The sequence below is a fragment of the Penicillium robsamsonii genome (assembly GCF_028829455.1).
Source record: "Penicillium robsamsonii strain IBT 29466 chromosome Unknown utg000003l_segment0_segment0, whole genome shotgun sequence".
Taxonomy (NCBI): Eukaryota; Fungi; Ascomycota; class Eurotiomycetes; order Eurotiales; family Aspergillaceae; genus Penicillium; species Penicillium robsamsonii.
In genome coordinates this window covers 3,900,740-3,924,195 of record NW_026643221.1, presented here as the reverse complement: position 1 = coordinate 3,924,195, position 23,456 = coordinate 3,900,740, and the positions used below count along the sequence as shown (strand labels likewise).

General features: G+C 48.2%; 8 protein-coding genes across 8 annotated transcripts; 2 read left to right on the top strand and 6 right to left on the bottom strand.

The window, feature by feature from the left end:
* Window positions 1-320: 320 nt before the first annotated feature.
* Window positions 321-2,313, bottom strand: N7447_006210 (GMC family oxidoreductase; the record flags this gene model as incomplete). The annotated part of the gene is made up of 6 exons (XM_057230472.1): window positions 321-365; window positions 413-576; window positions 630-966; window positions 1,018-1,809; window positions 1,859-2,138; window positions 2,186-2,313. 6 exons carry the CDS (start codon window positions 2,311-2,313, stop codon window positions 321-323), a joined length of 1,746 nt encoding a protein of 581 aa, XP_057085562.1.
* A 411-nt stretch (window positions 2,314-2,724) lies between these two features.
* On the bottom strand, window positions 2,725-4,824 carry N7447_006209 (fungal specific transcription factor domain-containing protein; the record flags this gene model as incomplete). Its single annotated transcript, XM_057230471.1, has 6 exons — window positions 2,725-3,211; window positions 3,265-3,362; window positions 3,428-3,983; window positions 4,046-4,491; window positions 4,556-4,685; window positions 4,745-4,824. 6 exons carry the CDS (start codon window positions 4,822-4,824, stop codon window positions 2,725-2,727), a joined length of 1,797 nt encoding a protein of 598 aa, XP_057085561.1.
* Window positions 4,825-6,153: 1,329 nt separating this feature from the next.
* N7447_006208 (sugar porter family MFS transporter) lies at window positions 6,154-8,098 on the top strand (the record flags this gene model as incomplete). Its single annotated transcript, XM_057230470.1, has 8 exons — window positions 6,154-6,524; window positions 6,576-6,657; window positions 6,713-6,972; window positions 7,028-7,175; window positions 7,235-7,545; window positions 7,606-7,617; window positions 7,679-7,811; window positions 7,865-8,098. The coding sequence occupies 8 exons, from the start codon at window positions 6,154-6,156 to the stop codon at window positions 8,096-8,098; spliced, it is 1,551 nt and encodes a 516-aa protein (XP_057085560.1).
* Window positions 8,099-8,561: 463 nt separating this feature from the next.
* On the top strand, window positions 8,562-10,028 carry N7447_006207 (sulfatase family protein; the record flags this gene model as incomplete). Its single annotated transcript, XM_057230469.1, has 1 exon — window positions 8,562-10,028. The coding sequence occupies one exon, from the start codon at window positions 8,562-8,564 to the stop codon at window positions 10,026-10,028; it is 1,467 nt and encodes a 488-aa protein (XP_057085559.1).
* A 360-nt stretch (window positions 10,029-10,388) lies between these two features.
* N7447_006206 (uncharacterized protein) lies at window positions 10,389-12,146 on the bottom strand (the record flags this gene model as incomplete). Its single annotated transcript, XM_057230468.1, has 1 exon — window positions 10,389-12,146. One exon carries the CDS (start codon window positions 12,144-12,146, stop codon window positions 10,389-10,391), a length of 1,758 nt encoding a protein of 585 aa, XP_057085558.1.
* A 1,399-nt stretch (window positions 12,147-13,545) lies between these two features.
* N7447_006205 (putative ATP-dependent RNA helicase (Hrh1)) lies at window positions 13,546-16,031 on the bottom strand (the record flags this gene model as incomplete). The annotated part of the gene is made up of 2 exons (XM_057230467.1): window positions 13,546-13,884; window positions 13,941-16,031. The coding sequence occupies 2 exons, from the start codon at window positions 16,029-16,031 to the stop codon at window positions 13,546-13,548; spliced, it is 2,430 nt and encodes an 809-aa protein (XP_057085557.1).
* A 276-nt stretch (window positions 16,032-16,307) lies between these two features.
* N7447_006204 (ABC transporter transmembrane domain type 1) lies at window positions 16,308-20,273 on the bottom strand (the record flags this gene model as incomplete). Its single annotated transcript, XM_057230466.1, has 5 exons — window positions 16,308-18,295; window positions 18,352-18,538; window positions 18,563-19,320; window positions 19,387-19,951; window positions 20,004-20,273. 5 exons carry the CDS (start codon window positions 20,271-20,273, stop codon window positions 16,308-16,310), a joined length of 3,768 nt encoding a protein of 1,255 aa, XP_057085556.1.
* Window positions 20,274-21,541: 1,268 nt separating this feature from the next.
* Window positions 21,542-21,913, bottom strand: N7447_006203 (fungal specific transcription factor domain-containing protein; the record flags this gene model as incomplete). The annotated part of the gene is made up of 1 exon (XM_057230465.1): window positions 21,542-21,913. One exon carries the CDS (start codon window positions 21,911-21,913, stop codon window positions 21,542-21,544), a length of 372 nt encoding a protein of 123 aa, XP_057085555.1.
* Between the last annotated feature and the right edge of the window lie 1,543 nt (window positions 21,914-23,456).

Sequence of the window (23,456 nt, the reverse complement as noted above, 5' to 3'; positions counted from 1 at the left end):
CTTTGCCTTGAAAATTGAAGAGAGGATTTATCTTGTTCGACTTATGCTGTACACCAACATTGAAACCCAACACTCAATCATTAGGCACCACTCTGCGTCACTTAGCACACTGCGAAAGAAATCCGTAATTTTTATATTCACGAGACACCTTGATGATGCAATGAAATAAAGAATGGAAATATATGGTATCAATTGATTCGCTGTATTCATATACCGCTTGAACTCCACGTCGCAAAATAGACTGTGACTACTAGATTGCATCTTCCATTGAATATTCTAGGAAAGCCAGTTAATAAAGTGGCATTTCCATGGACTCATGCTTATTTATAAAGCTCTGGATAAGCCGCTTTGATTATATCGGCACCCTAATACACTTAGAATCAAGTTCTACAAGTTTAGTGCGTTCACATACCTTTTCTCCAATCATGTACACTGCATTCTGGATCCGGCAGTCCGGAATGACCGGAATGATGGAGGAATCAACAATACGAAGCCTCTTAGCCCCATGAACCCTCAGCTCAGAGTCTACCACACCTTGGTCGATGTTCCGAGACAGTCGGGCAGTACCACAGGGATCTAAAAAGAAATCAGTCTTGAAATTTCACACCACAGTACCGCATTGAACTTACGATATCCAGTCTGCGCCCGATCCAAGATAAGGAGATCCATCTCTTCGTCCGACTCACGGGGCATCGGCCACGGAAAATCCTCAGCAATGATCTCTTTCATTCCATCGCCATTCATGAGGATATCATCAATAAATCGAACACCTTCTCTCAAAGCGAGGATATCAAGCTTGTCGGTAAAGTAGTTGAGATTTATGTCGGGTTGCTCACGTGGATCGATCGAATTGAGTCTGACATGTCCGCCCTTGGATTGTGGATGAAGGAGGTCGACGACGACCGTTAGCCAGTCTCCCTCGGGTGGGGCAACGAAGTGCCACTGGAAGGCATCACAAAACATGGGCTGGTTGAATTAGCAAACATGTCCCTTTGCAGCTGATGATCATTCACATACAATAAAGTCAATCTCAAAATGAGGCTGACCACCAGGCCCGAAAGGGTCTTGGCCTCCATTGTTTGTCCTAGCTTTGCGGTACTTTTCATGCTCTTCGAGTTGTCCGTCGATGCGTGGGAATGCTATCATTTCAAGAAGGCCACTGGCGAGTGGCCCAGTTTTATCCTTGTCGTACTGCGTCACGGCAGCATCGTGGGCAGGTCCTTCTCGAAGGAGAATATGATCCAAACCCATGCCATCCTTAAGTTTAAAAACGTGTGGAAGAATGGGATGATCAAGAAGATGCTCGCCCACATGCTCGGACGTTATCACAGGCTGAATTCCATGACGAGCCAGTTCACGTCTAGGACCAATGCCGGAAAGAAGCAGTAGCTTGGGTGTTTCGAAAACTCCACCAGCAATGATGATCTCTTTCGTTGCTTTTAGCGTGGTCTCGTTGTGATCTGTTCCGGCAACAGTCACGCTAACTGCGGTATCACCTTCAAAGTTGATCTTTGTCGCTACGGTGGAATGCATTATCTCCACGTTGTATTTCCCAGTCGCATATACTGCGCTGCTTGACCGCACCCCGTCGTAGACTGTACTGACACAGTAAGTCATGCCCTCCAATCTGCCATTGTAGATGTCTTCTTTTAATTCATGGCCCTTGCTGGTCCATGCTTGTGTTAGAGCATCTCGGAAACTGCGAGTTTCTGGGAGCAGATTTGCGTGAGAAATGTGCAATGGGCCCTCGCGTCCGATCTTGGAAAATCGCGGATCGTACATTCTCTCGCCATCGTGATATGAAGCTGGCTAGATATCAACTTGTTAGCAAATATTATACCCCCAACTTTTCAGATACATGCTGTGCCTTTTGGAAATAATGTTTGCACTTTTCCCATGTCCATTCATCCCCACCGTACGCCTGCCATGCATCAAATGTCTCTCTACTACCACGAATCCAGGTAAAGTAGTTCAGGCTGCTATTCCCGCCAAGGACCTTTCCACGGGTATTTGTCTTCTCGACACGCTCGTAGTCAGGCCTGTCGACGAAGGTCGTCTGATAGGACCAGTCATACTTGCTGTTTCGGAGTTCGAATGCGCGAGCGGGCGTTGTTATCTCTGGGATATCGTCTGGGTTACTAGTACCGTGTCAATTGAGCCCGTGACAGGTAGGTGAAATACTTACCCAATTCCAGCTTCAATCACGAGGATCTTCACGTCAGCGTTCTCTGCTAATCTACCTGCAACGACATTTCCAGCGGTTCCACCACCCACAACAATGAAGTCATATGTATTCGGAGTTAGTGCAGCCATTGTACAATGACAAAATGGGCAAAGTCACAAAAATGATAACCTCGCTGCTTGTACACGCCATTTTATAGTCAGCGCTGTTTTAGAATTCAGAACCTAAGTGTGGGAGAAAAGTCGCGCAACATCATGCTGTGTTTCTTTCCACCAGAGCTCGGAGCACCGCGTTTTGTCCAATGATCGTAAGTTTTCCAGTCTGTTCAGTGGGATGGTACCACACGATTGTTCTATGTGGAACTTGAGCGTTGGGGAATTACTGGAACTAGGGGGCACGGACATTGAATTCCATATCGGAAACGGAAGACAATTTAACTCTAGCCTTTACATAGGTGTTGGATTTATGCAACTCGCCGAAATATAGACTGCTCGCCGAAATAATCAGGGTGGTGAATTTATCAAGTCGGTCATATACCATGTCTAGAATGGAAAAAGAAATGGATCGACCCCTGACTGGCCGCCAGTCAGATACTCTGCGGGCCAAGGAGAGGTTCCATCGTCCAACATGTTCATTACAGCCATTTCTGCCGGATCCCATGACCCGGTAGTGCCGAAAGATGATAATTGTGGGAAGTTGTTGGAACTTATTGATTGGACTTCAGGGGCGGAATAGAAGGGCTGCACCATGGTAGATCGGTCGTCAATCCGGGAAGTGTGTGGTTGGTACGATTGCTCTCGTACAGGGATGGGTTGCAAAGCTGTAATATTCAAGTTCTGAAGGGATTGTCCTGCAGTTGTTCTGGGCTGTAGTATTCCCGGCGACGCGGGATTTGTAGTTGAGGGAGAATTTGAGGTCGACCCTCGTGTGTCCTTGCCATGCAAAGCTGTTCGCGCCATACGATATATCGCAAGCGGGTTCAGCACATTTTCCGGAGATTCTTCAACCGGGGATCCTGAAGGGGAGGGGCTATGGAGAATGTCAGCAAGTCACCGCTAGGATATTTGAGTTAAAAGCCGTACATTTCCTCGGTTTCTTCTGACTCTCGTTCATTTGTAGAATGATGTGGAAACTCGGGGTGAAGACCTGCTGAAATCATCATCTTAATAACAGAAAGGTACTAGACATATATGGTTAGTAGGCGATTTCCGACAGAATATGTGTACGGGACGACGAGAGACATACGCAATGTTCGGCTGTTGCAACGAGAGATCTCATCTGCATGAGTGTTTCCAGATTTTTGTTCACTAGAATCTTCGTTTCATTTGAGTGGGACACGCTCAGAGAGGCCGATGAATCTGTAACGTGCTTTAAATAATATAGCATCACCTTGGTGCTGTCGTGTGCAATGATGCAAAGCCAAGTATCAGCCAGGGCTTTGATTCCATGCCTCAATGCTTCAACAATTATCTTAGAGACTCCCCGAGCGCTGTCGAAGCAGACCCTGCGACAATAATCCAAGAACTCTTTCTTGTCCGATGGAAAGTCGACATGTCGTCTTATACGGAAAAGGGTGGGCATGCCAATACGATAAAGATCAACTAACGTTTGGTGATAGGTACACCAAAGTAATGTCAATGCACCTAGCTGTGACGATTCCTTGCGGGCCCAAATTGAGCCTGAGTGCCATTTGAGACTATGTGGAAGATATTGCCGCCAGCTTTCACATTCGGTCGATAATTGTTGAAATTCAGAATCCGGTTCCCACGGGGGTTTAGACGTATCAAGCTGTTTAACATATCTGGTAAATGATCCAAGGTAAGCAAAATGTGTATGATCGAGCTAGAGGCAACCTGTTCCTACCGAAGAACCCGTTTCCGAATGCTCACAAGGCGAATAAAATAAGCCTCTATGCCCATATTTTGAGCCGGCTGGAAATGACTATGTTCTCTCGGAATAAAGCCAAGAACCTTTCCCTCATCTAGGACTTCAGTAATGCAGGGAGTCCCCAGAGAGAAGTTGTGGCTGTGACAAGGAAGCTGGATCTTGAGATCTTTGTCTTCAAGGAGAGTGAGCTGATTGACACCGCTGCCCACCCAACTGTCCATGACATAACAGCTCCACATCAGACGTCGTTTAGATTCATTTGAAATTGGGCATGTGGAGTCCGACTGAGTGCAGAGGACGTCGGCGGAGCTTTCAAGATTAAGCTGTAATGCTTGTGAAATTCTTGCAGTGACGCCACTGAGGATGAACGCACTTGCATAGCTTCCAATTCGAAGATCATGATCATACAACAGAATTGCAGTCTTGGTGAGCGAAGGTCAGTTGACAGAGCCAGTTATTGCATACATGATCATCGGACGGTCTTACCATCAACTTCTCGAGGGAAAGATCATCCAAGTCCGCGAATATTCGCGCTTTGGCAATCTTTGCCCACTGATTACCAGCTGTGAGTACTGATTCCGGGGGAAATTGGGAGGGATGGTCAAGCGCCAAGAACCTGTTTCTTGTAAGACGGGAATTCCATAGACGGACAAGGACACGGATTTTGAGACTTACTTTGCTCCCAGTGCACAGACAATATGAAGAAGTGATTCATTATTGCAACAGGATTCTAGGTCTTCGTCCAATCGCTGCATGAAAGAGGGCTTATGCACAAAGCCAAAACAACGTAAAGGGTGAACATGAGCAAAATATTCTTCAACTAGAATGAGAATTCGCTCTTTGTCGGGTAGTTGTGTAGAATGAAGCCTGGCCTAGTCAGTGTCACGACCAATGAGCAGAATGAAAGAATATACCATGAGATAGAGCTAGGAGTGCTTTCAGCAGGCGGTTGAAAAGGGAATTGAATTGATTGAGGCTTATTAGATGTAATGATAGAGCTTGAAGATGGGATATGAACACTCGAGTGTGATTCAGAAGTCGACTTGGTTTGAATCTGTTGCATGCGACCTGCGCTATACGTGCACTCAATGTCTCTTCGATAGCACCGGGTACATTTTTCTCCTCCCGAACACCGTGCCTTTGCATAGCGACAGGAGTGACATGATTTAGACACTCGATGTCGTGTTGTGCCCGCTTGGGTTAATGCTGCGTCACGCTTATCGCTCTTCTGAACTCTTGCAGCAAACCCGCCCTGACCTGGATTGCCAGGACAATTCAATCCAAGACGCTCGCAATTCGAGCATATTGGCCATCGCTCATCACATTTTACCTTGCGTGCGCGACACAGAAAGCACCCTGGGATTGTTAGCCCTTGCATATACCGAATTGCTTGGCATGGAAGGGCATGTGGGCCTAACCTGATCGAGATCTCCTCGTGGTTGAAGGTTCTCCATCTCCACTCCACGATAACATGGCTGCCGACTCCCGATGTAGGTACTGAACGGCTAAAAGAAAGGGGACAAGAGAGAAGCGAGCGGATCTCGCGTGGATATCCCCGATGGCGGGGGACTGCGGCAAAACCCGATTAAGCTTAGGCTTGGCAGCTTTTTACCAGATTGATGATTCTGGTGATTCTTGTGAAATATTCGGCGAATGGGTGCTCGAAAGATTTTCGATAGTCTCTGTTTAGCCTACTCCGAGGATAGACTTAAGTGTGCTACCACATTATTTTGCCCTTTATACCACAACCAGAGAAGATCGCCGAGGATATTACCGAGGATATCGAACCAATTGACCAGCTTCATTAATATTGAGAACTCAAAACGATTCGTATACTTCTTAGCTCCGAACGCCATGATTTCACCATTCCATATCCATTTGACGTTTGACCAGAATTATCCGGCTGTCGCCAAAACGTGGCGGATATCGGCTCAAGAGCCAATCACAATGGGTGACGAATGAAGCTATCGAACCCATCTCGACGAAGTGGAGCTACATAAAATCCGGGGTCCCTGACATGGAGTATTTCCTGCTATATTCCATGACCTTTTTTCCGTGTCAAATTGTCTATCAAGCGTGTCAAGATGGGCAAAATACCTGAGTTGAACAATGTCTACCTCATCAGTGGACTGGCGACCATCGGCGGTTTAATCCAGGGCTTTGATGTCTCCAGCATGTCTGCTATCATTGGCACCGATAACTACAAGAACTACTTCAACAAACCGAACTCGGTTGCTCAGGGTGGTATTACAGCCAGTATGGCTGGTGGTTCGCTGCTTGGATCGCTTTTTTCCTCGTGGACAAGTGACCGATATGGTCGTCGTGACTCGATGTTTATTGCGTGTATCTTGTGGTTGATTGGCTCTATTTTGATGAGCGCAGTGCAAAATGTCGCCATGTTGATTGTCTCGCGCATTATAAATGGCTTCGCTGTTGGAATACTCACTAGTCAAGGGTGAGATACTTGCTATGAAGACCCTGCAACCGCCGCTAACACCGTTTCCAGTCCGATTTTGATTGCCGAAATCAGTCTTCCCCAGCAGCGTGGTAGACTCCTCAGCTTGCAACAGTGGATGATCACTTGGGGCGTATGTGATCAATTCTCCTACCTCTCAGATTGTGCCTAGCTAACGTTGGTCTCAGATCCTTATTATGTATTTCATATCGTACGGCGCATCCTTCATGAGCAGCCATGCGTCATTCCGTCTACCTTGGGGTCTCCAAATGATCCCGGCTATTATTCTCATGGCGGCTTTGCCCATGATGCCGAGATCACCTCGCTGGCTGGCTACACAAGACCGGTGGGAGGAGGCGGTGGATGTTCTTGCACGACTCCACGCAAAGGGCAATACCCTTGATCCAATCGTCGTTGCGCAAGCTACCGAAATTCGCGAAAAGCTTGAGTAAGTTTCCTTGACTTCTTGATTGATCCGTTTGCTGTTACTAACTGACCTCAAGACTCGAGAGGCAATACGAGAGCACTGCCTGGTCCGAACTGTTCAATTCCAGGAATATTGTTCGCGTGCATTGTGGCATTTTCACACATGTTTGGTCCCAACTAAGCGGAACAAACGCCATGATGTACTACATTGTGTATATCTTCCAGGTAAGACTTATAGACGAAACAATTCGCATTGGCATATAGGACTGACTTGGTACGTGCAGATGGCTGGTCTGTCGGGAAACAATGCCCTCCTGTCGGCGACGATCCAATATATCATCAATGTGGTCATGACTCTCCCTGCACTGCTCTTCATGGATCGTCTCCCACGGCGCCGCCTATTTATTGCAGGTGCTCTTGGCATGTCTCTTCTTCAGTTCATCCAGGGAGCCCTCATGAAATCATACGGCGAGGCTGTCCCCGGAGGCCTTAAGGGTTCTCCAACGGTTACATGGAGGGTGACTGATGGAACAGCGTCAAAGGCAACTATCGCCTGTTCTTACCTGTTCATTGCCGTCTATGCGCCTAGCTGGGGGTGAGTACCTTGTGCCCTATAAGTTGAAACATTGGTAGCTAACATTTTCTCTCTCTCAAGACCTCTAGGATGGTACGTTTGACTACATGGGAGTAGATATTTTGTTGATGCCAATAGCTAACCTTGTGCATAGGGCCTACCCCCCGGAGATTATCCCTCTCTATATCCGCAGCAAATCAGTGTCTCTCGCGACATTCTTCAACTGGGCCTGCAATTTTGCTCTGACATTCTTCTCTCCTCCTGGATTCCAACATATCCAGTACAAGGTGCGTCTATTCCTCACTAAAGAAGCATAGCATATGACTGACTCTAGTCCTAGATGTACTTCCTGTTCGGAACCTTTTGTTTTGTTGCTGCGATCCACGTCTTCCTTCTCTTCCCAGAGACATGCGGCAAGTCACTGGAGGAGATTGATGCAAGCTTCAATAATGAAAGTATCTGGGCTTTCAAGGCTAAGTCTGTATCAAGCCGGTTTGCTGCCGAAATTGAGCAGGCAAAGGAGGATTTGGAGGCGGGCAAAATCCCCGAGACTATTTTTGAGCCGAAGAAGTAGGCAATAATCCAGAGAAGTAGATGTTTCATTGGCAGAAGTAGCTAATAGTTCGATATATGCATTTCTATAATTAATAATAATTGTGTTGCATCTGAGACTATCTTCAACTGTAGCACGAAGCAGCCTTATAGCGCGGCCGTACACATCCTGTCTTCACCTTCCCACCTTGCCACACTCCACCCCTTCATCCAAGTTGAGCAATCTATGTTGCACGGTCACGAAATAAACGCGCATTATGGCGCAACCGCAGAGTGGACTTAAATGGGGGGCCAGTGAATTTCTACGCGAGATCCGGCCGATATCCGCCCAATAGCTCATCCCCACACTCCAACAAGCCGACATCCGGTTTAACACAAGCTAAGCTAAATAGTAATGTCGTGGGGATCCCAGTTAAGTTCCAAAAACAAAAATACCCTGCACATCTCAATTGCAGAAGAAACTTCGTTGAGCTCTCATCGCAAACATGGCTAAACGCAACATCCTGCTCATGATCGCCGACGATCTAGGCAAACAATTAGGCTGCTACGGAAACACCAAGATCCAAACCCCAAATCTGGACCAGCTAGCCTCTGAGGGAACTAAGTTCGATCATGCTTTCACGTCGACTGCTTCTTGCAGCGCGAGTCGCTCCGTCATCTATACCGGCCTGCACACTCACCAGAACGGTCAATATGGGCTACATAATAACCGACACCATTTTACAACTTTCGACCATGTCGAGACTGCTCCTGCTCTCTTCTCAAAACATGGTTACTCCACTGGCTTGATTGGCAAGCTTCACGTTGGCCCATCCAGCGTGTACCCTTGGGAGATGTGCGCGGAGAGTGACAGTCGCGATGTGGCATCTGTTGCCGATCAAGCTTCGGCATTCTTTGAAAAGTCAAGTGCAGACGAGAAGCCTTTCTTCTTGACAATTGCCTTTATTGATCCCCATCGGGACTGGACTCGTTCCGGGTTTGGAAATGATGGCGAGTACGACGCCCGCGTGGAGAAGAACGATTACTCGCCCGAGGACGTGGAAGTCCCGCCGTTCGTGAACGACCTGCCCGGTGTGCGCTATGAGTTTGCAGAATATTATAAGTCTATCTCCCGGCTCGACCAAGGCGTGGGCATGGTGTTGGATGGATTGAAGAAATCCGGGCTGGCAGATGATACGCTGGTTATCTTCTTGAGTGACAATGGGCCGCCGTTCATTAATTCTAAGACAACGCTGTACGACGCCGGTGTTAGTCTGCCATTGATTATGAAGTGCCCCGGGTCCCCTGCCGGAATCACAAACCCCAATATGGTTTCGTACATCGATATTCTGCCCACTCTCCTCGATTACGCAAAACATCCTAGCCCCGAGCATCCAGAGCGTATCGGTCGTTCAATACTGCCCGTCCTCGCTGAAACATCTTCGCTCGAGGACTGGGGCCAGGTCTTTGGTTCACACACATTCCACGAGGTCACCAATTACTGGCCCACGCGCATGATGCGCAACCGGAAATACAAGTACCACCGCAACATTGCTTGGAGACTTGATTTCCCCTTCGCGGCTGATATCTATGGCTCATTGACTTGGGAGGAGATCCGAAATGCTGATACCAGTCCTAAGATGATTGGGTCTAGACCTCTGAAGGATTACTTCTTCCGTCCGGCCGAGGAACTATATGATATCCAGGCTGATCCGAATGAGGTCCGCAACCTTGCAAAGGACCCTGAGTATCAGTCTGTTCTTGAGGATATGAGAGTGGCTCTGGAGAAGTGGCAACGCAGGACGGAAGATGCTTGGTTGTTCAGGGATGGCGTTTCTTTGCTCTTTGTCAGACATCATCTCGAGGCTGGGTTCGAGGTGCCAGATCGCTTCGACTTTGATGTTGATGCGCCTGAAAGTAAGGGGAAGCCTATTTTTAATGGAGATCTGCCTTGGGGTGTTGCAGCAAAGTAATTTGTACAGTTGAATCCAAATTTTAATTTTGGAGATTCAAGGAGTTTGCCGCACTCAAATGTTCAAACTTATTTATTCCACCAGTGGATCTTTTAGGCGAAATGTATAGGTCGATGACAAAATTGCATGCCGTATGTTCGAGTTTCAATATATGAAGAGAAGAGACCGAGAATAACAAATCGCCACAACACCATAAACCACAGGTGTAAACAAAAGCCAATGAAACCAGAAATTGCTCGTTCGTTAAATGATCATGAGACAGACAGTATGCGCCAATATATGGCTAGCGATACCCCGAAATGACATTGACATCCACCGACTCCAATAGATGCATCATGCACTGTGCAAATATGCATGTGTTCACACCTCGCCCCAGTTGCCGAGCCCAGCTCCAACACCGATAACGCTGTTGCTTTCGCTACCGCCAATATCCCAGTAGTTCCGGCTAGAGCTTGTCATCGTCCGCCGGCTGGAAATAGCCGAGAGCTTGGCGCTCTGGCTGGCGCAGCTGGAGCTAGGTCGTCGGAGATGCGGTCGTAGGAGTGGGGAGGAGACACCCGCTGGGCTGGACACACCAGAGAATTGTGATGCGCGACGGTTCTGCATTTGTGATCGGGAGTGGGCACGCGCTACGAGTGGGTGATGTTGCCGGATAATGGCTGCTCGGCGGGATGCATCTTGCGGGCGGCGAGGTGGAGTTGGTGTGTGCGTTTCGTTGGGCATGTAGCCTCGGCGGCTGAAGCGGTTGCGGAGGTAGCGGAAGACCATCATTACATCAAGGCCGCTCTCCCAGTACTCGGATTCGTGTTGGAGTTTTGTTGATTCGGGGAGTTGGTCAGCTTGCTTTGGGTCCTCATCTTCAATGCCCCACTGTGCTTCGTGTTCACGGTTTGAGTCTCGAAGTGTGGGCAAGAAGTGGGGGGATAGCATGGACTCGCCAGTTGTATCCGCGGTGGTGAATGAGGTGGATTCGGCGGGTTTCTGAGAGATCCCGCTTTCCGCTAGGCGGTTGAGAGACATCCCCGCATATTCGGCGGATATATCTTTGGTCATTTGATAATATGCTGTAAATGCCCCGGGGTGTTCACAAAGTTGATGCACAAGTATACCCAGCTCATGGGCGATCGTCTTCAGCACCTTTGCCTGCCACAGCGGTGAATCGCTATACTCTGGCTCTGGTTCGCGAGCAAGTACCGTTTCCATGTCTAATGGATCTTCCTCGGTGTGAGATTGCGCGTCCAGCGGCAACGACTCACCAAAGATCACAGAGAGCAAGGAATCATCAATCCCGATCAGGTCACGGATCACCGTTCGGGTAATACGGCGCCAGAAAGACTCTTCGTCTTCCGACACATCTTTCGCCAGAGATACATCTCGTGATAGCACATCGGACACACGCGTCTGGGGGCTGTGATCAACAGAACGACGAAGGGTCGATCGGCTGGTCAGACTAGTCCGCCTTTGTCTAGTTTCCCGTTCGATCTCCTGCAATAGAGCCCGGCTCTGGTCCATGCGCCATTCTTCGATTCGCTGCCACCGTTCTCGCTCGACATTTGCCTCGCCCTCCTCGACTGTATCCAAATGCCTCTGCACGCTCGAGTTACGCCGATGTTGGAGATGACCATACGATAGCCGCTGGGGGTTGTATTGTTCGTGCCGCCAGAGCTGATCTTGGACTGCCTGACTCGAAGCCTGGAAACTGCCCAACCCATCATGGGCCGGAAGCATCGCCGGCGGCCCCTGATCAACCTTTATTGGGGAAGCCGGGGCCAGATCGGGTGCCCGAAAGGCGTGCAGTCCATCGTCTAGGCTGTCCAGCTCGGTTCCATCTTCGTCTAGTTGGTCGTCGAGGGCATTCTCGTCATCGAGTTCACCGTCGACGCCAGATACAGACTGGGTGGCAGCGAATGAGCCGAAGTCACTCAGTCGAGAAGCTCCCACAGTACGCGTGCGATCGGTTGAAGTCGTGTGTGTACGAGCGGTCGGGGAAAATAGGACCCATTGTGCGGTGTCGTCATCGCGCTGTTCGGGCGAGGAGGGGATGTCAAGAGTAGGTGGCTGGGGAGTTGAATAGGACGTTCTGCGGCGAGGAACGTGTGTTGGGACCTGGAACGCCATGCTGATCTGGTAGCTCTAAAGCAGATAGGGAGGCAGATAGTGACACAGATAAGCGGATTCGATGGTGGGTCCAGATATCACAGGGAATGTGGTCAAGTGGGGGATAGAGGCATCACAGCATATAAGGAGATTGATGGAGATAATAGAAATAATATAGTAGAAAGAATCCAAGTTCAAGGAACAAGAGTGTTCAGCCTTAGAGATGATGTGAGGTGAGGAGAGATTAGCTGATAAGCGGGAATAGGCCATGCCAAGGGATTCAACCATCCAACTCTGGATCCTCCAATGATGCAACCGGTAGAATGGTGAGACCACTTTTCGAGTGCTTTATTGAACTAGTTAATCCGTATCCGTTCAACTAGCCTGTTTTATGAGGCAAATACTGAGGCCATAATCTTAAACACCTATCAGCTGACAGACGGTCACCGGGATCGACACTGTGACGTGTGAATTTGCCATATGTCACATTTTATAGACACCCAAGATGGGTCTATCGAAGAAAAAAACACTACACCGTACTTTGATATCGCCAAGCAGACGTGTCAGTGTTGCCTTGCTTGCACTAATATATATGTATATATATATATGTGCCCCTCAGTTGATCCTATATTTGGTTGAGACAGATAGCAAACTGCCAACGAGGGGGACACCTTTAGCTTAAGTTGTGGCCCGGAATTGGATTACCTAAAAATTGTAGGTGATTTATAGGGACAAGTTGATCGAACGTCGAACGTAACACATGGAGCAATTGGTTCGAAAGAATCCCGGGGGTTGGCCGTGGCATATGCGGTGTAAGGGGCTGGGAGGTGTGATGATTGTGTAATTCCTGTACGGAGTCTCATCCGAGTCCTTGTTTTAGAATCCCGTTGAATTGTTGCAATTACTAAAAGGAAATGGCTGCTTGATTGTCCTAATCGCAATGTCTAACGCGCGAGTAGAGAAATTCCCCGATTGGGATCAGTGCCTGAAGTTCAAGGTGTCGTGAGATGCTTCTGCTTCTTTGAATCCCTAGTACGAAGTACTGAAATATAAATAGCAATCCATAAATCTCAAAGGAGATTAGGCTGTAATTACCATCATTCAACGTTCCCTTTTTCTGTCTAAGAATTATTTTAGCATCTTAACGGCTCGGAATATGGCCAATGTTGCCGGCACACAAGCTGCATTGGTCATGCCGGCCGTTGGCTTGACCTAGCGAGATCATTGCCTTTTCTTGAAGCGAAATGGGGCTTAAGGCTTCACGGTTTCTGTCGAACTTGCAACCACCCTCGAGGGAAAGAATTTCCAGGTGTTTATCGAAAGAGGGAACAGAGGCAGAGATGCGAAAACGGTGAATTTGACTGGTATCATCACCTACGGGGTATACATTAATCTTAAATATAGCATCTCTAGCCGAAGATCAATCCTTCCCAGCCAAAGCCTCTCCCACCCAATCCATCTGCACAGCGCTGACGCCACGTGCGTAACTGCGGTTGGTAAACACAAATTCGTTGTACATAATGGCCTCCAGCTTCTTGCCATAAAGCACACTCGAAGGGTGGATAGCAACGGTTTGGTTTCCAACGATCGTACGATAACTGCCGTCGGGGACGAGGCGGGCGGTATTGGTCGCGAATCCGGCTAGGAAACTCTGGAGAATGAGGATGGGCGAGGGGTCGTGTAATGAGGTATTGTTTAAGGCTTCGCTGGTGAGCAGCTTGGCTTGTCGGCATTGGGTGCGGAGTTGTTTGCGGACGTCCTGATGGGGTTCTGTAAGTTTATATGGCTGGCATCCGGAACTCATGTACTACTCACCATGACTGATTGCATGGCCCGGTGGGATACCAGGTGTCGCTCGGCCCATGCCTTGCGGTCGGCGTGTTCGGCAGCATACACACGTACAGTCATCAGCATTGTGAGGTGGTCACCCTCGCGACGGTATAGGTCCCGACGGGCTGCCTCTGCTGCTTCCTTCTTCTCTTCTGAGGTGGTGTTCAGGAAAATGTTCTCCACACTCAGACAAGAGATAATATCAATGACATCTAGCAAGCATTCGTGCCCGTTCTCAGCACCTGCTAACAGGACACGTCCCAGAGTTGGAGTCAAGGGTAGCTTCGCAATGTGAAGGCCGACAGCGCTGATTTTTCCATCATCCTCAAGAGCATTAATATTCAATAGCTGCAGAAGAGCTTTCTCAAGTGCTTCGCGTGGTGGCCGGGTCAGGAACGGGAATCCAACAATGTCATCAACGCCCCGCGCCTTCATGTTCAGCAGGGCTTGGCTTAGATCGCAGCGCAGAATCTCGGGGGTGTTTGTCTCATCCAAGGCCAGATAGTCTTTCTCTGTGTATAGCCGGAAACATTGGCCAGGAGCCTCACGACCAGCTCGACCCTTTCGCTGGATCGCAGCTGACTTGGAGATAGGCTTCACGAGGAGCGAGTCAAGACCGAGGCGAGAACGGAACTGCTTGACCTTTGCCTTGCCGCAGTCAATCACGTGCCGTACACCAGAAACGGTGACGGAAGTCTCAGCAATGTTAGTGGATAGCACAACCTTGCGCGTTCGCGGTGGAGCAGGGGCAAAGACCCGTTGCTGGGCAGCCTGTGGCAGTGCGGCGAACAGAGGTAGAACCAGAATTTTGGGAAGCGATGGGTCCATGCTCATGGCATACTCATTTACCAAGTGTTCCAAGGCCTCGACGGTTTCTTGACCAGTCAGGAAGACAAGGATATCACCCGGCATTGGTTCCTTTTGGTGAATTTGGAAGATGATTTTGAGCGCTGCATCCACGAAGTCATGTACTGGCGCGGGCGAGTAGATAGTTTTGACCGCGAATTGGCGACCCTTAATACGGCAGACAGAGATATCCTTTGGAGTTGAGGTATCCATTTTATCGGTTTCAGCCTCGGCTCCTTCAATAGCCTTCTGCTTTGGCTCCGGGTGTTTAAATCCAGCTTGGAAGAAGTCCGTTAGACTCTCCATATCAGCCGTAGCACTCATAACAACCACCTTGAGTGGCACACCACCCCGGCCCTCCTTCTTACCCGATACGAGATTACGCAGGAATCCAAGTGTCAGATCCACATTGATGCCCCGTTCGTGGACCTCATCAACAACAATAGCGCTGTACTTGGTCAGATTCGGATCGTGCAACATCTCTTGCAGCAGCATTCCCTCGGTCAAGAACTTGACTCGTGTACTAGGTGATGTAGACGTATCAAAACGCACAGAGTATCCGACCTTGCTAGCAGGCGAGTGTGATCCTAGCGGTGTCCCCATCTCCTCAGCTACACGGCGGGCCAGCGAAATGGCAGCGACTCGTCTCGGCTGCGTGATAGCGATGCATCCTCCTACCATTTTCTTTTCCGTTTTCCCATCCCGAGTGATTTGCGTAGGTACGGGCCGACACCAAAATTCGTCTACCAAGAACTGCGGGATCTGCGTACTCTTTCCGCTACCCGTCTCACCGACCAACAGCATGACATCTTGTTCTCGTAGCAGTTCGCGGATCAAATCGGCACTTTCGAATACGGGGAGCTTTCGCCGCGTCTCGAGGAGGGCTTTGGCCTTTTCTCGTAAGGGTGTGAAGTTGGTTTTGGTATCGGCGAAGGGTCTCGGCTTCGATTTTGGGAAGGTTTTTGACGCAGGGGGGCCATTCATGTGAGATGCCGCCTCTGGCTTCTTTTTTGGCACGGAAACTGTTGTTTCTACCTGCTTGGCAGGTGCAGGGATCTCGCACGGTTCATCTTGATCGGCGGGTTTGGAGGCCTCGCGCTCATCGAGCTTGCGCTTCTTGCTTCTCTTCTTTTTGCGCTCGGGCTCTTCTGTGGATTGAAGCGAGAGCTTGTGCTTTACAATATTCTCATCGTCCGAGTCCGCGAACACGGTACGAACCTTTTCCGGCATTTTGACGTGTGGCGCGAAAGAATGTTGACCAGGGACGAAGCTCAAATCTGAAAATTTTGCCTTATCGATAAGCTGATAAGAATATCCTTATCGACCCTAACAACAGACTAGGCAATTGGGATGGGAACGCCCACAGCTAGTCAGTCCCTAAAAATTGTACTTTTTTTTTTTCGTTATGTCGTACGGAAGTGCGAGTAAGCCATTTTACATATCTGCATGTACTGTAGCCAGAAAACGATTGAAATTGTATGGCTATTCCATTGTTTGAAAAGTATTTCATACTTCCGACTCAGAATCCAAGAAGGATCTAAAGGCTCCCTCGTTCTGCCGCAAGACATCGAATGACCCGACTTGGACAATCCGACCTTTGTCCATCACAATGATTGAATCACTATCCGCGATTGTATCCAGTCGGTGGGCCACCACAATAATTGTATATCCCCGGAACTCCTCATCGATCACTTGCTGAATGAGTCTGGTAGTCTCCGTGTCGACACTACTGGTGGACTCTTCGAAGACAACGATTTTCCCACGGGAGGAGCGAAGCAAAAGAGCACGGGCGAGCGAAGTGAGCTGCAACTGGTCTTCCGACAATGGCCAGGCTTTCATCGGCAAGTCTAGATAAAAGGTTGGCGATAGTCCAGCGTCCATAGCTCTGGACTCCAAGCTTGACCAAAGATGGACTTTCTTCAGAGTTTCGACAATCCTCTTGTCTGTGGCAATTCCCTCAACATCCAGGTTCCCGCGAACGGAGTCGCTTGGGATGATGAATGAATCCTGCGGGATTGTGATCATTCGGGATCTTATAAAATCTCGTGCTATTGAGCTCAGGTCCAAGCCGTCAATTGTAATGGTTCCCTCGAACAAATCTATCATCTGCAAGAAGGCGAACAGCAGAGATGGTTTCCTGTTACCAGTTGGTCCGCACACGGCAATCTTGTAACCAGGTGCCACCTTGAAAGAGACGTCGGTGAGGGCATGGTCGGATGCAGATGGTTGTTCCCCCGTGTTAGTGTAGTCAAACACAGCGCTGTTTATGTCTATTTCGCCACTGGATGGCCATGATTCAGGGCTGGGATGCTCTTGTTTGGGCTGGGACTCGGGAGCTACCGTCAGTACAAAGTTCCTGATGCGGGAAATCACGCTGAGCGATGTATCAGCATTCTCCCATGACTGGACTGTAATCATCAACACCATATTGAGATTTAGTATCACGTTCATACTGATGCCAACATCACCGGCTGTCATGCTACCCTTGAATGTGACGATGAAGGCAACATTGACTAGCGCCACGCCGGCGACTATCAAATCCATCACAAATCCGAGCCACTGGTCAAGACTATGCAGTGTATATGACGGTATTTGAGCGGCATCCAATGCCCTACTATTATCGAGAGCATAGGCGTTTTCCCAACCGAAAGCCCGGACTGTGGCTATTCCTTGAACAGTTTCCACAAAGCTGTTGTTTGGGAGGAAGTTCGCTTCCATGGAAAGCCTCTTGGTTTGCCGACTGGTCACAATATACATCCGTTGGATAACGTAGACAACTATCGCCAGGACAGGGAGTGCCACGAGATTGTACGCCTGTGACATGCAGAGCAAAATGATTTGAGCCAGGAGTTTGAACATCTGACTTCCCAGTGCAGCAACCTCCCGAGGTAGGTTACGATCGGCTTGTCGAATATCCTGACTAAATCTCGAGAGTGCGGTCCCGATATTGGTGCAGGTGATGAAAGATAATGGGGCCTTGATCACTGTTGTAAGCAATTGGTCATGCAGAGCGCGACCAGATGTAGGCACAACGAGGAACTCAACAGTGCCAATTCCCGTCAATGACACCCAGTGTCCAAATGCCAATACAAAATAAACACCCAGATAGAAAGTTGCTCGCTTGCTGGATTCATCACTTTCAGTCCACAGTCGAAGCCAGTTCTGAACGAGCATCGCGAAAACTGTAGAGGAGAGGAAGATAAATATAGTGACTAGAACTCGGTACCATCCAATTGCAGCGACGTATTGTGTGTAGGTGCTGCTGTCTGCAGGCTTTCGGAACAGATTCGTTGACTGTTCGTAATTTGAAGAACGGGGGGTATTGATCTGCTGAAGTCCCTTCTTGTACTCTTCTTGATGTGAATCGATTTCTAAATGGAGACTCAATTCATTGTACCGTGCCTGAACTTTGGGTTCATCCCAAGTCCCTTGCTCACATATAGATCCATCTGGGTTGAGAATAACTATCAAGTCCGAATGTTGAAGAAGGTCTCCTAGATTAGAGATATTAGTTAAACCCAAGAGTCTAGGACTGTAAAGAGCCACCCACTTGAATCCGTGATCAAAACAACCGTCTTGTTCAGCTCACGGAGCAGGCCAGCGGGACCCAATAGTCGTCGCACTACACGAGATGAAGTTTCCTCATCAAGGGCTCTCAGAACATCATCTAGAATGAGAATATCTAGTCTCGAAAATACAGCTCGAGCCAGTGCCTTCTTGTCATTAATTGATGGAACCTCGCCTCAGATTCGAAAACTTACCAATCGTTGCCTCTGGTCCTCAGAAAGAGAGATACCTTCGTGTGTTACCAGGGTTCTATCTCCTTTTGGTAGTCCAAGAAGATCAAACCGCAAATCACAGGCATGCAGAACTCTTTGATACCAGTCTTCATCTGCCACCCTGCATCCCGGGGGCCCTGCTATGATATCTCTGATCGTGCCATCTCTCAACCATGGAGATTGGGCGCAGAAAGCCATGTGATCAGAAGAGGTTGATACAGATCCACTCTGAAGCTTTGTATCTCCCAAAATCGTTTTAGCAAGAGTTGTCTTCCCCGATCCAGTCACGCCAACAACAAGCACAAGCGAACCAGCTTTTATTTTCAAATCAATGTCCTTCAGCACGGGTTGGGGGTCGGTATCGTATCGGACTGTCGCAAAGTTGACCACGATGGCGTAGCCATCCTCGGGGTATAGGGGCCCAACGATAATATCACGAGGCTGATCCTGGTAATTATAGATATAGGCTAGGAAGTGTTCGACCTGGCCTTCGGGAAGTTTGCGATTGTCTTTGTGGTCGGGTTGAAGGAGAAACCTTTGTATCCTATCGAAGGCTGCCATGGCTGCGATAAACTCCGGAAAATTGAAAATGATTGAAGTTGCCGACAGGGTGACCATTTGGATCAGAGCAAAGCATGCGAAAACTCGATCCGCATTAAGAGCAACATCCCCAATCATTCTGGCGAAAAGAGTATACAACGCAAGGGTTATGGCGGGACTAGCAACGTTTGAGAAACTTCCTGAACATACATTCAACATTGTTAGTTGTCAAGCGAAGATCAGAGAAAGCTTTTTTTTTGTCTTACCGCTGGCTGCCATGATAACTTCGAGCTGGGACGTGACTAGGCCCGCTCTCAGCTCATTCTCACGTGCAGCTTGGACTTTTGATCCCATTGCTTGCAAATAGCCCATCAAGTTGATCGTTCTTAGGTGCTCTAGCAGTGTTTTCACGAGACCGAGTCGAAGCTGTGTTGCATCATTCCATATGCTATGTTTCCGGAAAAAATGCCTGGAGGCATATTTTCCACATTGGGAAGCCACTAAAGTAAAGTATGAGAATGCCGATAACAAGCAGGGTCGGGGAGAATGGTTTGACTTACACAATACCATAATTAATGGAAATAGGCTAACCCAGCCTAGCCTAGATGCGAGCAAATATAGACCAAGGGACAATGAAAGGAATGACGACCATATAACATGAGCCCGGCCAAAGGCCATGCGGAGATCTTCCATGTCATCACTCATCAGTGTAATAGCAAAACGGCCATCTTCATTGCATTGTAAGGTCTTGTCGTGAAGAATACCGATTAGTGAGCCCTTCACTGCAATCATCACCCGTTGTTTAGCAGCATCTCGGCGACCATTGAAAACCTGGATTCTTCATAAGTTATTATCGGTGACTAATTAAAGAGGTATTACTGACAGCTGATCCGACGTAAATCAACATCGTTGCAGAAAGCAATTTGAATCCTTGCATTCGCGCTGTGGCGCCAGTCGGAGAATCGCTGACATAGAGGATTAATTGTGACATTAGCGTAGGCTGTGCGTAGCGAAGGCATATTGCACCTAGCGTATACGGTATGACACGTAGGTTCTCACGTAGTGTGCATTTCAATATTGCTAGTGCTAGGGCATGTCTTCCCTCTGGTCTTGCTGCCGAGTATAGTGTTAAAGGGTCCGCCCCCAGTCGCATGTTGAGTACTGCATCACTTACATCGGTTTTCCCAATGACCCTTCATCTTCTCTCTTAGGATGCCGGACAGCAATGGGGTGGGGAGTGGCAGAAGACCATCAGATGTTCGCAATGCCGCATTCTTCCACCAGTAGAAACCTTCGTCAAAAATGCTTTCTGTGTCTTCAAGTGATGGATTCAGCCAGTGTTGATGGACAATTGGCCTTTTACTTTGCAATTCCAAGCCTGCAAGCACCACTCTCACGACCAACAAGGTTGTATCGAAAACAGAAGGCTGACATCGGCTTTCAGTTGTTAGGTACAACGCAGCCCTTTGCGCAATATCGACACAAATTGATATGATTAATAACATGTTCAGCGAGTCAAATCGGTTGATTGTGCGACTGTGCTTCAAGAAGGACAAGTAGGGAATGAGCACAGAGCCAATAAAGGCACCGGTGGCTGTGCAAATATATACCGCATTGGACCTGGCTCGAACTTCCAATATTAAAATTATCAGTTGGAGCACGACCAGGGTAGATGCAGTTATCTGGCGCTGAGGTTAGCCCTAGCAATTGTAGGAAGATTGAGAAAGAGAAGGCGTAAAATAACCTCGACGTACTAGTTTGAAAAACCCTCGGTAGTTCGGTCTCACTTTCCGTTGTTCCTTTCTCAGACGTAGGTATCTCCACGAAGAATACAGATTGAACAGCAGTGTTGGTCCAAGGGTGTAGAGTAGATAGTATAGCACGTTCGGCGTATCTGCAAATTCCACACGGCTTGATTCTCGCTTGGAAGGTGAACAAAGCTTCTCTTCCCCGAGTGGATACTTATACGGTAATATAAACATTACTAATGTAGAACTTCTTCTCTTGGAGCAAAACGCCTGGGAAAGGAATGATTCATTAAAAATCCTGAATTGCCTGAACAACTAGATATATGTGTTTTCTAAACTAGCAGACACGATTCATTGTCTTAACCTACAGACGACATGGGTGTTCAATGAAATTGGGAACAAAGAAAACGCCCTATAGCGCTCCCTTGTAGGCCAATTAGATTAGCCCTAGTATTCCTAGCATGTTTTATAGCATGTTTTAGGTGGTTATTATTTAAAGGGACCAGAGGGGATGGTTCATTGTGAATACCTATCCGCTGAGCGATTCGCATAGCAATGCTAAGGAGTGATGAGAGAGACGCAGGGTCTGTGTCAGGTCTTATCGACACCTGCAAGAATTAGCGAGCGCGAATATATCCATCAGGCATACCTACTAGGTATAAATATAACGCAGTCAGGGACTCCCGGTCACTGGAACGTAGAAAGAAACAATCTCGTAACGCTTGCTGGAATGCAAACTGATAGCTTGCCAAGAGATCCTTTTTGGGAGATCCAAACCAGTCACTGCAATGATCCTCCGTGATACTTGAAATGGAGACATGCCAAACATCAATGCTTCCATTGTGGGATTGATGTTGGCGATATCGCTAGCAGCGTCGATGATACGTGTTTGAAGGGTGGGTGTATGCGTGACTCTGAGAAGAGGGTTGACATTGTCCAAGTAGATCTGCCAGAGCCTGAAGATCTGCACCTGGGTTGGATGGGAAGCAGAAAGGTCGACGTTACCTACCGCGAACTGAATAAAAGGTGGTCGTTGCTTTGACATGATTCCATGCCTTCTTGATCACGGCTTGGCGCACATCATCGTCGCCATACAGGAACCCGATGTCGTTTATCGGCTTATATTTTCAAATCCCCAACCTCGCCGCGCAGACTATACTTCCGAAGGCCGATGTGCCATCTGGGTTAGCACCGATTCTGTTCTGTAAATTGGTTGGGGCCGCCGTCTTTGTCTCTGTCGGGGAGAATATCCTGTGTAATCAACTGGTGAAAAGACTTTCCGGGCTGCCGGGGTTCAACCCCCGTCTTATGACCTCTGGGGTTGTCACAGAGCTTCTGAATACAATACCAGCCGGTCTGCACGACATAGTCCTCCACTTATACAATGAAACACTACGGAAGATGTTTCAGGTCGGTATGATTATTTTCTGTCTGACGCTACTCGGTGCGGCTACTCTGGAGTGGAAAAGTATCAAGAAGGGACAGCCAACGTCTGACATTGAGAAGAGGGAGCTGGTTGGAGGGGAGAGGACTGTAGAAGCGGTGGGGTTAAATAGAATAAATAAAGGGGATTTTACCTGCTTAACTTTGATAGCGAGGTTAAGATATACCAACTCCGTGACTAATTTTGTATACCTATATTGCCATATTGACTGTGATCCTGACTGTGATCCTAAAATTTTAAAAAAAAGGTAGATGGATATAATGAACAGAAGGACAATTGATTGATCATGGCATTTTCTCTGTATCTGGTCAACAAGCCCTTGACTTCATTTCTTCCCTGGCTACTCGGTCGTCCATGCCATCCCTACTTGTCGCCGTGGGCCTAGGCCAACGACGAAGTCAAAGATAACAAATTCAAAAGTAAAAACTGGCGATTGTGCCGCTTCTCGCAGTCCATACCCATACATTAGCTGTGCGGAAGGACATTCACCATACACCTTTCCGGGCGCGTATGAAGACCGCAAAGCATAGACTATTCTCAGCAGCTAGACACATACCTGGGCACTGTTCCCTCCGCTTGGTACCTTCCTTTTAGTCTCTTCTCAAATGGTCTTACTGCAATATCATTCCCCTGATTTGCCCTGGAATGTGTTGGAGTTTTCTTCGGAATCGTTCGTAGCCATGATTGCTAACATCCAAACAGCCGTGGTAACCGCTACGAGATACTTGAGTATGATGATGCCCAAAATATTTTTTTTCATGCCTGCTCCGAGTGACAAGAACAAAACTCAGATAGTGGTTTGAAAATCGAGGCACATTGTAGAGGATACTAGTGTTGTAGTTCATACGGAGTACGGATTGCTCCGTGATGATCTGCAGGCCATCACGCAGTGTTACTGCACGCATCAAGTGGATAACGCGCACCAATCCCGAAGGTCGCAATCGCTGGATCCATTGCATGCCTTTACTTGCAAGTAATAGCCAAGTGGGTGTGTGGATGGTTGTAGTCGTGGATGATGAGGAGCAGGTATTTAATTGGCGGAATTAGTTCAATATTCGAGACCTTTATCATGTATATAGCTCCTTTCTTTGTGATACTAGTGGAAGATACATATTCATATCCTGTTCAGCTTTTCTACGGAGGA